Raw genomic sequence first — 13,140 nt, 5'->3', positions numbered from 1 at the left:
CGTTCCTTCTCCAAGAACCAGTCTAACACCCTGGCCCTCAACCCAAGCACTGAAGGGTCTAGCCTCCAGCTCTATTGGGCTAATGAGGAGGCGAAGAAGCAGTGGCTTCAGCTGCTTGAGGCTGAGGGAAGAGGGAGGGTGGTCGTGTTCTCAGGGCCTAGCTCCACAGCTGCCAAACAGGCTTCTCCAAGGACCCCAGGTCTCTTGAGGTCTCTGGGGGAGTCCACGAGGGGAAGGAGGACTGGGTCCCGGTCCCAGTTCAGTAGTGGACTTTCTGGGTGTTCTTGCCTGCATCACCTGTGTCAGGCCTCAGTTTCTTCAGACACCTACAAACTGGGTCTGAGTGACATAATTCTAAGGGCCCAGCCCTACAGGAGATGCCTTGGGATTCTAGGACCTCACAGTCTCCACTCCTTGAAATTGTAGTAGCCCTGCCCACCTGCCTCTGAGGGCAGGTGATAAGAACAGGGACAGAGAAGCGGAGACCCCTGTGCAGCCAAAGCCCTGGCTTCTCGCGGCCTCCTTGGATCCCTAGCTGGGGCGGGGGCAGGTGGAGGGGGGTTGTGGTGGTGAGACTCCAGATGGAAAATATCCTGGGCAGGCACGGTGGCTCGTGCCTGTAATCCCAGCACTTTGGGAGGCTGAGGTAGGTGGATCGCTTGAGGTCAGGAGTTTGAGACCAGCCTGGCCAGCATGGCAAAACCCCGTTTCTACTAAAAACACAAAAATTAGCCAGGTGTGATGGTGTACGCCTGTAATCCCAGCTACTTGGGAGGCTGAGGCAGGAGAATCGCCTGAACCTGGGAGAGGTTGCAGTGGGCCGAGACTGCACCACTGCACTCCAGCCTGGGTGACAGCAAGTGAGACTCTGTCTCAAAACAACAAAAAACACAAATGGAAAGTATCCTCAGGCAGAGACCGGATGTTTGCCCTGCAGCCTCCACCCACCCTCTGTGGAGTCAGGGCCTGCTCCACCCAGTTCAGTAACACTTCCTCTGTCGGTGTGGCTGTGGAGGGTGGAAGGAGCCTGACTTGTTCTCACAAGGTCTGGGACTTTGCGGGAGGTGGGTCTTCCTTCCATTTGTAAAATGGAATAAAATAAAGTCGACAGCATCTAAGAGTCTCATGTTCCTCTGGAATTGCAGGAGATGCAGGGCACACAGGAACACTCGTGCAGATAAACAGGCCTGCGGCCTGGATGGGGGGTTGGGATGGCAGGCACTAGAGTACCAGATTCTGAGTAGGAGCTCAAGTGGCCTGGCAAAGGAAGGGGAGGCACTGCTGTCTCTCAGGTGGCTCCTGCACTCCCCATGTTAGTACAGGGCCTGGGTCTGGAGAGAAATGGACCAGATGACCTAGACGGGCTTCAGATTGGATGCTGGAGGTGGAAGGTGGATCACACCCATTTTCAAAGTCAGGTGGTTCCTCCCCTGCCCACCAGGTACCTAAAAGGCCATTGGACCAAGGCCTCTGGTAACAGCTACAAGAGAGGGAGGAGACACCAAGGTTGAGCTTCCTTTATGGGTGACAAGTGGGCTAGGCTGGGCTGCGGGGGGCAGGACGAAGATTCTGGCTTTCCAAGGGACGGGAGGCTTGGGATCCTGGCTGGTACGAGGCCTCCCACACTGTCAAATGTCAACTCCACCAGCACTGAGAGACAATGAGTAGATGAGAATGTAGAGAGAGGGAAGGTGGTGGGTAAAGGAGCAGAAGGAAGAGGTGGGGAAGGAGGGAAGGAGGGAAGGGAAAGAAGGAAGAAAAGGAAAGCATGGCCCGGCTAGAGACAAAGCCAGAGGGCATCAGGTCAGCAGCAGGAGAGGCTCAGAAGGGAGCCTCTCGGGAAGTGCAGGCAGCCATGAGGGCCCGTTTCAGCTGCTCATAGGTGACGAACATCACCACGTTCCAGGAACCCAAGCGGAGAAAGGAGGGCATGAACCTAGAGGAGAAAAAACATAGGTCATGGGGGCACCTCCACCTCCCGCTTCCCTCACTGGGCCTGGTATTCAATCCAACCCAGTTGCTCTGTCCCAAAGGAGGCCGGGAGGACTCAATGAACTAAGCTCACAGCTGCTCCGATATAAGCATAAATTCCCTTTGAGTCTCCATTTAACACCTAATAAATAGTGATGGTAGCAATTCTGGGAGGAAGGAATTAAGGGGATAGGTGAATGCTGGTGAAATGCCAGGACCAGGATCAGAAATAGCCTGACACTTGGCTGCTACTCACTTCCAGGTGGTTCTCTCCCACCCACGATAGACATGCATAGCCAAGAGGCCTGAACTGGGTGGGGGGGACCAGAGGCTCACCCTTTGTAGAAGGCTCGGGGCCCCTCCTTCTGGAGCATGGTAAGGGCACAGTGGCCAGCGCTGCTGTACTGGCCCAGGGCAGAGTTCATGTATCTCGTCTTGACCACGTCTACAGGGGAGGCGATGACAGTGGTGCAGAAGCCTGCCCCAAAGGCGGAAGTGAAGTGGCAAGGGAGGTCATCTGCCAAGGAGGAGCAGGCAAGGCAGTCAAGATCTTCACCCATCATTCCAGAAGGAAGGAGAATTACTTAAGTAGCTAAGACTTTTCATGATTTTAAAGAGACAGAGAGGCTGGGCACAATGGCTCATGCCTGTAATCCAGGACTTTTGGAGGCCAAGGTGGGTGGATCACTTGAGCCCAGGAGTTCAAGACCAGACTGGGCAACATGGCAAAAACCCTGTCTCTACGAAATACAAAAATTAGCCAGGCACAGTGTGCATGCCTGTAGTCAGTCCCAGCTACTCAGGAGGCTGAGGTGTGAGGATTGCTTGAGTCAGGGAGGTCGAGGCTGCAATGAGCCATTAATCACCCCACTGCACTCCAGCCTGGGCAACAGAGCAAGACCCTGTCTCAAAAAAACAAACAAGAGGATGAGGCGTGGAGGCTCACACCTGTAATCCCAGCACATTGGGAGGCCAAGGTGGGCAGATCACTTGAGGCCAGGAGTTCAAGACCAGCCTGGCTAACATGGTGAAACTCCATCTCTACTAAAAATACAAAAATTAGCCAGTGTGCTGGTGCACACCTGTAATCCCAGCTACTCAGGAGGCTGAGGCACAAGAATCGCTTGAACCCAGGAGGAGAAGGTTGCAGTGAGCCGAGATTACACGGGTGACAGAGTGAGACTCTATCTCAAAAAAACAAAAAGCAAAAAACAAAAAACCAAAAACAAGAGACAGGGACTCCAGCTGAGACCTCTTCTGAGGACCTGAAAGAGTCATTTTGCCAATCTAGCCTCAGTTCCTCAATGTGCAAAGTGGGAGCTTCATCCCAGTTAGCTTCAATATGGCAGGTAAGAGATATAATCTTACTCTCCCTGCAAAGGGCAAATAGGATGAAAAGATGTGGTCTTCTGGTGTCAACTAGACCCCCGCACCTGCTCCTGGCATGGGGGAAGGGTGAGACCCAGCACCATCTACCTCATGACTCACCTGTCATGAGGTTGGCTTTCAGGAGGGCATCCTTGATGAGGTCATAGGTCACCAGCTCAGCACAGTTGACAATGGCATTACGAGCAACATTGGGAGAGGTCCCTGTAGGAGGAGGAAGATCCTGGGTGAGACCAGAGTATTGGGGAGGAGGAAAAGCGGAAGGGAAAACAACTGGTACACACCTTTCCAGAGGCCCCGGAACCCTTCCTCTCGGGCAATGGTCTTGTAGGCATTGACGGTGCTTTGGTATCTCCGACCACCTCCAGCCCGGGCCTGAGCTTGGAACCGGACCTTTACCACATCCGTGGGCTGGGCCACAGCCACAGCCAGGGCACCTGTGGTGCTGCCTGCTAGGAGGCGGCTCCCAATGCTGGCATCTGTGGGCGAGCCATGGGGTCAGTGGCCAGCGGGCTTGCTCTCGTTTTCTACCTCATCTCTCCTCACCAAAACCACCCTGTCACTGTCATCTCCTGCTTTTGGGAATAGAATCCAGAAGCTTTTGGCTTTCTACAAGCTCTTGCTGTAAGAACTCCTCCTCACATCAAACAAAATATCCCTATGAATATCTACTCCCTGCTAGGGACATAGCAAGGGCTAAGACCAAAATGAAACTTGGTGCTTTCTTTCATAAGACATTTTCATTTCCCTGCTCAACAGCCTTGAGAAATCACAATCATTTCCATCTGACAAATGTGAAAACCAAGGCTCAGAGAGAAGTGGCTTTCTGAGGACTGGGACTCCTAAGACTTGGGATCTCAGGTCAGCTTTACTTCTTCCTGCCATGTGATCTTGGGAAAGACAACCTTTTGTTTGGGGCTCTGTTTCTTCATGTGTAAAATGGAGGGTTGGCATGGCATACTAACGAGGTGAAAGGGAAGAATGCTGGCCTTGGAGACGAGTGTCCTGGCTCTCTACTGTGTGCCCTTGGCCAAGTCCCCCCTCTCCCCACTGCCTTCCCACCTCAGTCTCTTCTTCTATAACACTGGGATGATACTACCTCCTCCCAAGGTGGTGTTGAAGACTGTGATGGGATGACGCCCTGCTCAGAGCCTGGTATAGCCCAGGTGCTCAGGAACTATGTGGAGGACCAGGGCCCCTTCCAGTTCTCTGTTCGCCTGATCTTCCTAGGGATCGTGGGGCCTAAAAAACTATATGGCTGAATGAACTAAGATCAATCATCACTGAGAAAAAAGGGCCAAGGGGCCTACAGCCTTGCTCCATACTCACGCTCAGAGCCCTTGGTGTAGAACTGTTTGACAGAATCATACAGGCCGATGCGGACGGAGGCAAAGCTCATTTGGCGCTGCAGGCCGGCAACCAGCCCATTGTAGAGGCTTCGGGGGCCCTCAGTACGCACCATGGTCAGAATGGTGCCCATCACACCGCGGTACTGGGCGCTGGCTGTAGCGCGCACTGGCCCCTGACTTTCTCCTTGGATCTGCAAGGCCAAGACAGGGTAGCTACAGGGATAAGCATGTTGCCCTTCCCATCTCCAGTCATCCCGATGCTCCAAACACTGGCCCTTGAGGGGTCTTTGGGGAGGGAACAGAGTAGACACCATCAAGACCCCCAGGCTTTATCCCCTCACCTGTAACCGGACTTTAGCAGTATCCAGAGGAAAGGTGATGAGATCTGCGATGCAGGCAGCTGTGCCAGCCCCAAGAAACTTCACAGTGGCAGTAGGGGGCACATCTGTGGCCTTGAACCCAACCATGATGCTGATTTCCTGCTACCTCCCAGGAGATGGAGAAAAACTGGAGACGGGGGCACCTTTAATCAGCAACAAGATGAGATAGAGGAACTCTGCCGGAATCTAAGCCAAGAGGAGAAAAGCCCCATTAGCCACAATGTCCCCAGGCCCTCCCTGCTCACCATACCCAAACCCAGCTTCCCTAATAGCACCAAGTCCCTCAGCAAGACTCCAAGTGGCCTCATGAGGGAAAACAGATGTGAGCTCGAGAGGCACTCAGTTAGGTGCCGGTGAAGCAATTCCTGCGCAAGCAGTCAATACTTCATGAAGGGCTCCCTCCCTTTCACTGCAGGGAGAGTCTGGATCAGAGCTCTCCTAGCGCTGCCTTATAAGCAGCCACTGGACCAGCCCTTTGTCTGCTGGATGCAGAGAGTTCACTGATGATGCCCACATTCCTGCTTCTGTGGTTCATCTGGAGAGCTGACAGAAGAGGAGAAAAGTTTCACCCAGACTAAGACCTGACAGGCACAGACCCACAGGCTTATGTTCTGGATGTCTAAGCAGGAATGGTTTCCACAGGTCTGGAACTTAAGTCAAGAAAAAAAGGTACTAGATGACTAATTCAATCCCTTCCCAGACCGTCAGTCTAATTCTCTCCTCCAGTTCCCACACAGCTTAGGATCTCTAGAGTCATTGTTTTAGCAAGACTGCTTTGCTGGGCAGTGGTTCACTGAGATGCAGGAGATAATATCTACCCTAGAGGAAGCTTACTGTTGGGCACAGGGGGTGGATGGGCAGATGATTCAAGCTGCATTTGGGGCTTACAGGACACACTCTCAAAATGCAAAGGAGGGAACAACTAATGCCATTGGGAGAGAGGAAGAGTGGGTGATCAGAAAAGACTTCTTGGGCTGGGTGGGGTGGCTCACGCCTGTAAACCCAGCACTTTGGGAGGCTGAGGCGGGTGGATCACCTGAGGTCAGGAGTTTGAGACCAGCTTGGCCAACATGGCAAAACCCCATCTCCACTAAAAATACAAAAATTAGCTGGGTGTGATGGCACACACCTGTATTCTCAGCTACTTATGAAGCTGAGGCAGGAGAATCACTTGAACCCAGGAGGTGGAGGTTGCAGTAGCTGAGATCGTGCCACTACACTCCAGCCTAGGCGACAGAGCAAGACTCTGTTTAAAAAAAAAACAAAAAAAAAAAAAAAAAAAACTAGCACTTTGGGAGGCAGAGGTGGGAGGACTGCTTGAACCCAGGAGTTCAAGACCAGCCAGGGCAACATAATGAGACCCTGTCTAAAAAACATAAATAAAAATAAATTAGCTGGACATGGTGGTGCATGCCTATAGTCCCAGCTACTTGGGACGATTGCTTGAGCCCAGGAGGTTAAGGCTGCAGTGAGCTGTGATTGTGCCACTGTGCTCCAGTCTGGGTGAGAGAGTGAGACCTTGTCTCAAAAAAAAACAAAAAACAAAACAAAACAAACAAAACAAAACAAAAAAACCTAAGGGCTTCTTAGATAAGGTAACATTTAGCTAGGTGATTTTGGGGGCTGAGAGTAAACTCTGGGGCATTAGACTCCTCCTGGCCTACCATGTGATGCAGAGAAAACTGCTCTCCTTTTTGTTTGGGCCAGTTTCCTTTCCTCCAACTTAGGGGATCCACACTAACACCACAGGCAGGCATGAGGGGTACAGGTCAGAGCTGTGAAGAGTGATAAGGTAAACCAAAAGCCCCATTTTGTTCTGAGTTGGAACCACACCCTCCTCCACTGCCCCAGGAGGAAGTGAGCCCAGCACCCTAGTGGGGGAGGGTGACCTGCTTCTTCTCCTGAGCTTATTTCTTTGACTTCATTGGAGCAGCTGCTTTGAGCCCCGCCTGACTGCCTTTGTTGCTGGGGCTCAGGTGAAAGGGCTGGCTGGTGAAGGGAGTCAGCTGTGAACACAGAGACCCATGGAAACAAATAGCTCACCCAGCTTCCTCTTGGGCTTCTCACTCCAGGTGGCTGGGGCAAGCAGGGAAATGAAGATACTCACCATAGCAACTACACTGCGACCTACAGAACAGGGCCTGACCTTACTCCTGTTTCCCTTCAGCGTGCCCACGAGGCTCAGTGAAGACTGGTGCTCAAATGACAGAGTGGGTTGATGAAGGTGCCCTCGGACTCCCCAGGTTCCCTGCTCTGACACCCCCTTCCCCCAGGAGGTGCTCCACAACCTTCCCCACCCCAACACCCAGGGCACTGTATTAGCTCAATCCTCAGAGCAGCCCTGCAAGGTGGCTGCCCTTACTTCCATGTGAGATGAGTAAGAGCCACACTTACAGGCACCAAAGCTGGTGGTATTTGCTTTGCACTGCTGCCCAGCTCCTCAGTTCCTTCCTGCTGTTTTCTCAGCCCCAGGCACAGGCAGGGCCTTTCACAAGGAAAGTTCTCGAAGGCTGATTAAACAGTCCTGAGAAGGCTCAGGCAAATGGTATCCCTTCTCTGGGCATCAGAGATACGATGACATGAGTCTATCACATTCCTGACCTTGAGCTGGGTTGCAGGATGTTGTGAAGGCTAGAGAAGAATAAGACCCAGCTGCTGCCCAAAGACAAGTGCACAGAGGTTCAGCTGCCATATTCTGAATGTTGCCTTGGGCTTGCCAAGTCAGGTCCTTCAGAGGGTGGGTAAGGTGGCCCTACTAACAGCAATTAAAATGCAGGCCTAGAAATAGTTAATCCTATTTTACAGTCTCCAGCAAATAACCAGTTTCAGAGCCCGGCTGATTACCAATCTCAGTTTCAGGGATAGTCAAAAGCTAGCATCAATATGAAGTTAGAACAATAGGTTCCTGTCCTAGCTCTTCTGCTGGCTCCCAGGATGACCTGGGGCCAATCACTGTGCCACGTGGGCCTCAGTTTTGTCCTTTATAAAATGGGGACCAAGATCCTTGGCTTGTCCAAGTCAGCTGAAGGGCCAGAATGAGAGCAGGGAGGTGTGAGAGTGCTCTGTGAACTGGAAAGCGCCACTTCACTGTCGGGGGTGGGGATAGTAATTATTTTTGTTAATGCCCTGCTGACTCCTAACCCTAGACCACAGGGTTAGGAGGCAGCAAGAGACCTCTTCCTTGGACTGGACTCTTACCTGGCTTTGTAAGGTCTCACGGTGAGGCCTCCAAGATCAAGCTTCTCTAAAGGTGTCCCATTCTTCAAAGCTGCCAGTGGCTATCATGGCCTGATCCCCTTGGTTTTCCATAGAAAATGGGCGAGAGACGAAACACCTAATGGTCATACTATGTGTCCTGTGGGTGAGCAAAGGCAGAGAGTTTAGAAAGGGCCACCTGCTCCAAGACACACAAGCCCACCCAGTCCATGCCTTGGAGGGGGATGGGGAACACGGCCCAGGGACTGATTAAGTGCACACACTGGAAAGGTGAAAAGCAGGGCGGAAAATGAACCTAGGTACACGCCCCACCCCCACCCCACCTGTTTAATATCACAAATTGGCTCTTGTCCAGACTTCTGCTTTTGTAACACTCAGTACTCTAGATAAGCACCCCCTAGCACAGTCATCAGACTTTGGTGAGTGGGAGAGTTGTGAGGAGGTCACGATGGGACAGAGACTCTCCGGGAACTGGCTAGGGCCCAGGCCGGGCTGTGAGGAGGTTGGAAGGGCTGGGAGCCGGCCCTGCAGAGGCCAGATCCAGCAGCTCAAAGCCCACTAGAAAAAGCCCCCAAGCCCTGGGAAAGGAGGTGCAGGAACACTGCCTGGAGCCGCCTGGTGAGGGAGAAGTCATTGTGGTCATCGCTGACGGTCCCCATCCAAGGCAGGGCTGGGCATCGTGGTGGAAAGGAGGGAGTGAAAAGGTGGAGGCTCAAACGACAGCCAACTGAACGGGAGAGGGAAAGAACAAAAGGGAGTAAGAAAAAGAGTGAGAGAAGAGAAATAAAGAACCAAGGACAGAAAGGATAACAACAGGCCGGGCGCGGTGGCTCATGCCTAAAATTTTAGGACTTTGTGAGGCCGAGGCGGGCGGATCGCTTGAAACCCCGTCTCTACAAAACACAAAAATTAGCTAGGCGTGGTGGCAGGCGCCTGTAATCCCAGCTACTCGGCAGGCGGATCGCTTGAACCTGGGAGGTGGAGGCTGCAGTGAGCCGAGATCGCGCCACTGCATTCCAGCCTGGGAGACACAGCGAGAGCCTGTCTCAAACAAATAAACAAAAACAAAAAATAAAACCGAAAGAAAGAAAAGAGTATAAACTTGGGTGGGAGAGAAGGTAAATGGAAGAGCGCGCAGCGCACGCTGAACAAGTGTTGGGGGGCGCAGAGGGCGCAGGGCTGGGGCCAGGCTCACCGAGCCGCAGGGAGAACACGGGAGTGCGTGCGCCTGTGTCTGTCGGCTGGCTGAGGGCGCGTCGGACGAGCAGGACGAGCGTGGACTGTAAATCCCAAGGCGCGCGCAGCGGGTCTTCGCAGTGTGGCTCGGCGCAGGCGGCGACACAGCTTAAGCCTGGGGGGCGGGGCCCGGGGCGGGGCCTGCGGGGCGAGGCGGGGCGGGGCCTGCCAGCTCCCACTTGGGTGAGGAGACCCTAGAGCCGCCGCCTTTCTGCTGGGACCGCCCCGCCTAGGGTTCTCTCCGTGACTTTCTCCACTCCTATTTCCCATCAACGCGTTTACTCCTTCGTTCCCCGAGATGGTCACTCCCTTGCCACTCTCCGCCTCTGCCTCACACTCTCTCAGGCCGCCAACCTCTTTGTGAGGATGGCAAGACTGACCACCAGAAACGAGTCCCGTCCAGTCACACACCTCTTGCCTCCCAGCCAGGACGGTTTCTAACAGCGTCCAGCGGGGTCGGGTCTAACTGCACTTCCTCTTATGGGCCCAGTCCCCCACGCTGGGCAATCTACCCACCCTCCTGCGAGCGAGCGCGCGGCTGGCTCCTGCAGGGCGGGGCGGGGCCTCGCGACCGGCCTCGCTGTCGATTGGTTACAGCCGCCGCGTTGTCGGGGGAAGGAACGAATCAGAACTGCAGCAACAGGTGGCCCGGCAACCGACAACAGCCGTTGGGCTCGGCTGGGGTTCGCGCCTTCTCCCGCGGTGGAGCGGCCTGGCCCTTAGGGACTAAAGGCCCCGGCGGGCCGGGAGCACCCAGCGTGAGCTCAGGCTCCTATACACAGACGAGCAAACGGGCCGGCACCCCGCACGTGACCAGGCAGAGCCGGGCCCAGGCCAGCTGCCTGTCCAGCCCTGGGATGAGAAAAGGAGTCAGGAGACGGACCGGGCCTGGTTCGCCTTTAATTGGCTGACCCGTCCTGTGGGGGTAACCCAACGGCCAACAATTAGGCCCTGTGGCCGGGACAAACACGTGCATTTGGGGAGTAGAAGAACGCTGGTATTAACCTCCATTTTACAATGAGGAAACGGAGTCCCGAAGACGTTCAGTCATCTGCCTGATAATCACACGGTGGCGAGCCCTGACTTACACCTTGGTCAGGCCGGCGCAATATTTGTTTTCACCAGCAGAAGGGACTGCCATGGAACAGCTGATGGGACCAGAGCTGGGATGGGCCTGGATAATTATAGAGGAAAGAAAAACACGCCGAGCGCATGCATGGTCCTGGCAGAAGAAGCGTGGAAACAGAAGTCAAGGCAGATTATTTCTGTCATGAGGAGATCTTGCCATGTAGGAAAAAAGAAAGAGAGAGAGGAAAGAAAGAGAGAAAGAGAGAGGAAAGGAAGAGAGACGAAAGAAAGAGAAAGAAATAAAAGAAAAAGATTTTTTGAAAAGATTTTTGTGGTACTGTGGGTCTCCCCCTCCGCCAGGTTCTCCAGCTTTTGCGCTGAGCTCTGTCTGGCTGTGCATTCCGGAGAGGCTCGGCAAATTTGCCGTGAGATCGCTGACCAACAGCAGAACAGATGCAAAGGCCTGCAGACCAAAAATTGTTCCCCTGGCTGTCCAAACAGGGAAGAATCTGGATTCCAGAAACTATATACTTATTATCCTTGGCAAAAGAGACTGTTAAAAGTGTGGACACTGAAAAAGGGAAGTGGAGATCAACAGGACGCAGCATGAAGTCCTTAAGAAGTCCTCTTTGAAAAAGAAGATGTGTTTAGGGTTTAAACCATTTTTATTATTTATTTATTTAACTTATTTTTTGAGACAGGGTCTCTTTTTGTTGCCCAGGCTGGAATGCAGGTGGCTGGGTCGCAGCTCACTGCAGTCTTGACCTCCTGGGACAAGCAGTCCTACTTCTGCCTCTCTAGTAGCTGGGACCACAGGGATGAGCCGAGCCACTAAGCCTGGCTAATTTATTTATTCTTTGTAGTGACAGGTCTCCCTATGTTGTCCAGGCTGTTCTTGAACTCCTGGCCTCAAGCAGTCCTCTGACCTCAGACTCTCACAGTACTGGAATTACAGGTATGAGCCACTGTGCCTGGCCTCAAGAAATTCTCTTAAATTCTTTTAGGGTGGGGGCAGATCTGAGCAATCCTATAGACATACAAACGCTGCACCCTTGGATTTTTAGCAGCTTGCCCAAGTCATAAGATGTCCTGTGGACAAACTGGAGAATGTGTGAGTGCAGATAATTATATTTTGAAAACTTGTAGCCGGATGAGGTGGCTCATGCCTGCAATCCCAGCACTTTGGGAGCCTGAGGCGGGCAGATCACCTGAGGTCAGGAGTTGGAGACCAGCCTGGCCAACATGGTGAAACCCTGTCTCTACTAAAAACACAAAAATTAGCTGGGAGTGGTGGTAGGTGCCTGTAGTCCCAGCTACTCAGGAGGCTGAGGCAGGAGAATTGCTTGAACCCGGGAGGCAGAGGTTGCAGTGAGCTGAGACTGCGACATTGCACTCCAGCCTGGGCAACAGAGCAAGACTCTGTCTCAAAAAAAAAAAAAGAAAGAAAAGAAAACTTGTTTCACATCTATTTCATTGAATTGTGTGTACACGCACACACACACACACACGTTTATTTGTAAATATTTTGTATGTGCCAATAACCAAATAGACAGTTTCACATATTTTGTTGTATAATTTTAATATCATCCCAGGAAACAATCCACTGTGCTTACAGTTTTGGAACTTTTAAACCTTTAAATTCAAACTGTATTTGAAACACTGAAAATGAAAAAAGACACAAGAATGAAAGAGAAAACTGAAAACATTAGGTAATTAAAATCAACATGAGAAAAACTTAAACATTTCCGTAGTCTCTGATAATTTCTGCTAAAAATATTGAGTAGATTGGCTATATTAACTTTCCTCCCCTCATCAAACAAGCATACAATTATCTGATTGCATTTTTAAAAAGAAGTCAAATTTTTGATGACCATACATTTTAAAAATTGACATGAAACTGAATTTCTTTAAACCCACTTAGATGAGATGGGGCATGGTGGCTCACGCCTGTAATCCCAGCACTTTGGGAGCTTGAGACGGGTGGATCACTTGAGGCCAGGAGTTGAAGACCAGCCTGGCCAACATGGCAAAACCCTGTCTCTACAAAAAATACAAAAATTAGCTGGGCATGGTGTTGCACGCCTGTAGTTCCAGCTACTTGGGAGGCTGACATGGAGGATCACCTGAGCCTGGGAGGTTGAGGCTGCAGTGAGCCATGATTGTGCCACTACACTCCAGCCTGGGTGACAGGGCGACCCTATCTCAAAAAAAATAAAAAATACCTGTAATCTCAGCACTTTGGGAGACCAAGGCGGGTGGATCATGAGGTCAAGAGATCGAGACCATCCTGGCCAACATGGTGAAACCCCATCTCTACCAAAAATACAAACATTAGCTGGGTGTGATGGCACTTGCCTGTAGTCCCAGCTACTTGGGAGGCTGAAGCAGGAGAATCGCTTGAACCTGGGAGATGGAGGTTGCAGTGAGCTGAGATTGTGCCACTGCACTCCAGCCTGGCGACAGAGCGAGACTCCGTCTCAAAATAAAATAAAATAATTTTAAAAAACCTCTTAGGAGATTAAATTGAATCATAT

General features: G+C 52.1%; 1 protein-coding gene across 1 annotated transcript; it reads right to left on the bottom strand.

Moving 5' to 3' along the window:
- Positions 1-1,501: 1,501 nt before the first annotated feature.
- UCP2 (uncoupling protein 2) lies at positions 1,502-10,078 on the bottom strand. The gene is made up of 8 exons (XM_003254727.4): positions 9,498-10,078; positions 8,285-8,441; positions 5,048-5,272; positions 4,687-4,897; positions 3,642-3,836; positions 3,460-3,561; positions 2,308-2,488; positions 1,502-1,936 (listed from the first exon to the last, which is right to left on the bottom strand). The coding sequence occupies exons 3-8, from the start codon at positions 5,171-5,173 to the stop codon at positions 1,822-1,824; spliced, it is 930 nt and encodes a 309-aa protein (XP_003254775.1). The 5' UTR covers positions 5,174-5,272; positions 8,285-8,441; positions 9,498-10,078; the 3' UTR covers positions 1,502-1,821.
- Positions 10,079-13,140: the final 3,062 nt, after the last annotated feature.

Source organism: Nomascus leucogenys, chromosome 15, assembly GCF_006542625.1.
Source record: "Nomascus leucogenys isolate Asia chromosome 15, Asia_NLE_v1, whole genome shotgun sequence".
Lineage (NCBI taxonomy): Eukaryota > Metazoa > Chordata > Mammalia > Primates > Hylobatidae > Nomascus > Nomascus leucogenys.
The sequence above is the reverse complement of the archived record's forward strand: the minus strand, read 5'-3'. Positions and strand labels throughout refer to the sequence as shown.

What these genes read in the sequence shown, in the direction of transcription:
- UCP2 (XM_003254727.4), bottom strand. Translation starts at nt 5,173, where the DNA reads ATGGTTGGGTTCAAGGCCACAGATGTGCCCCCTACTGCCACTGTGAAG. An exon ending in GAAAGCCAACCTCATGACAG is followed by an intron (nt 2,489 to 3,459) that starts GTGAGTCATGAG and finishes CCTCCTTGGCAG; the next exon opens with ATGACCTCCCTTGCCACTTC. An exon ending in CCCCGAGCCTTCTACAAAGG is followed by an intron (nt 1,937 to 2,307) that starts GTGAGCCTCTGG and finishes TTTCTCCTCTAG; the next exon opens with GTTCATGCCCTCCTTTCTCC.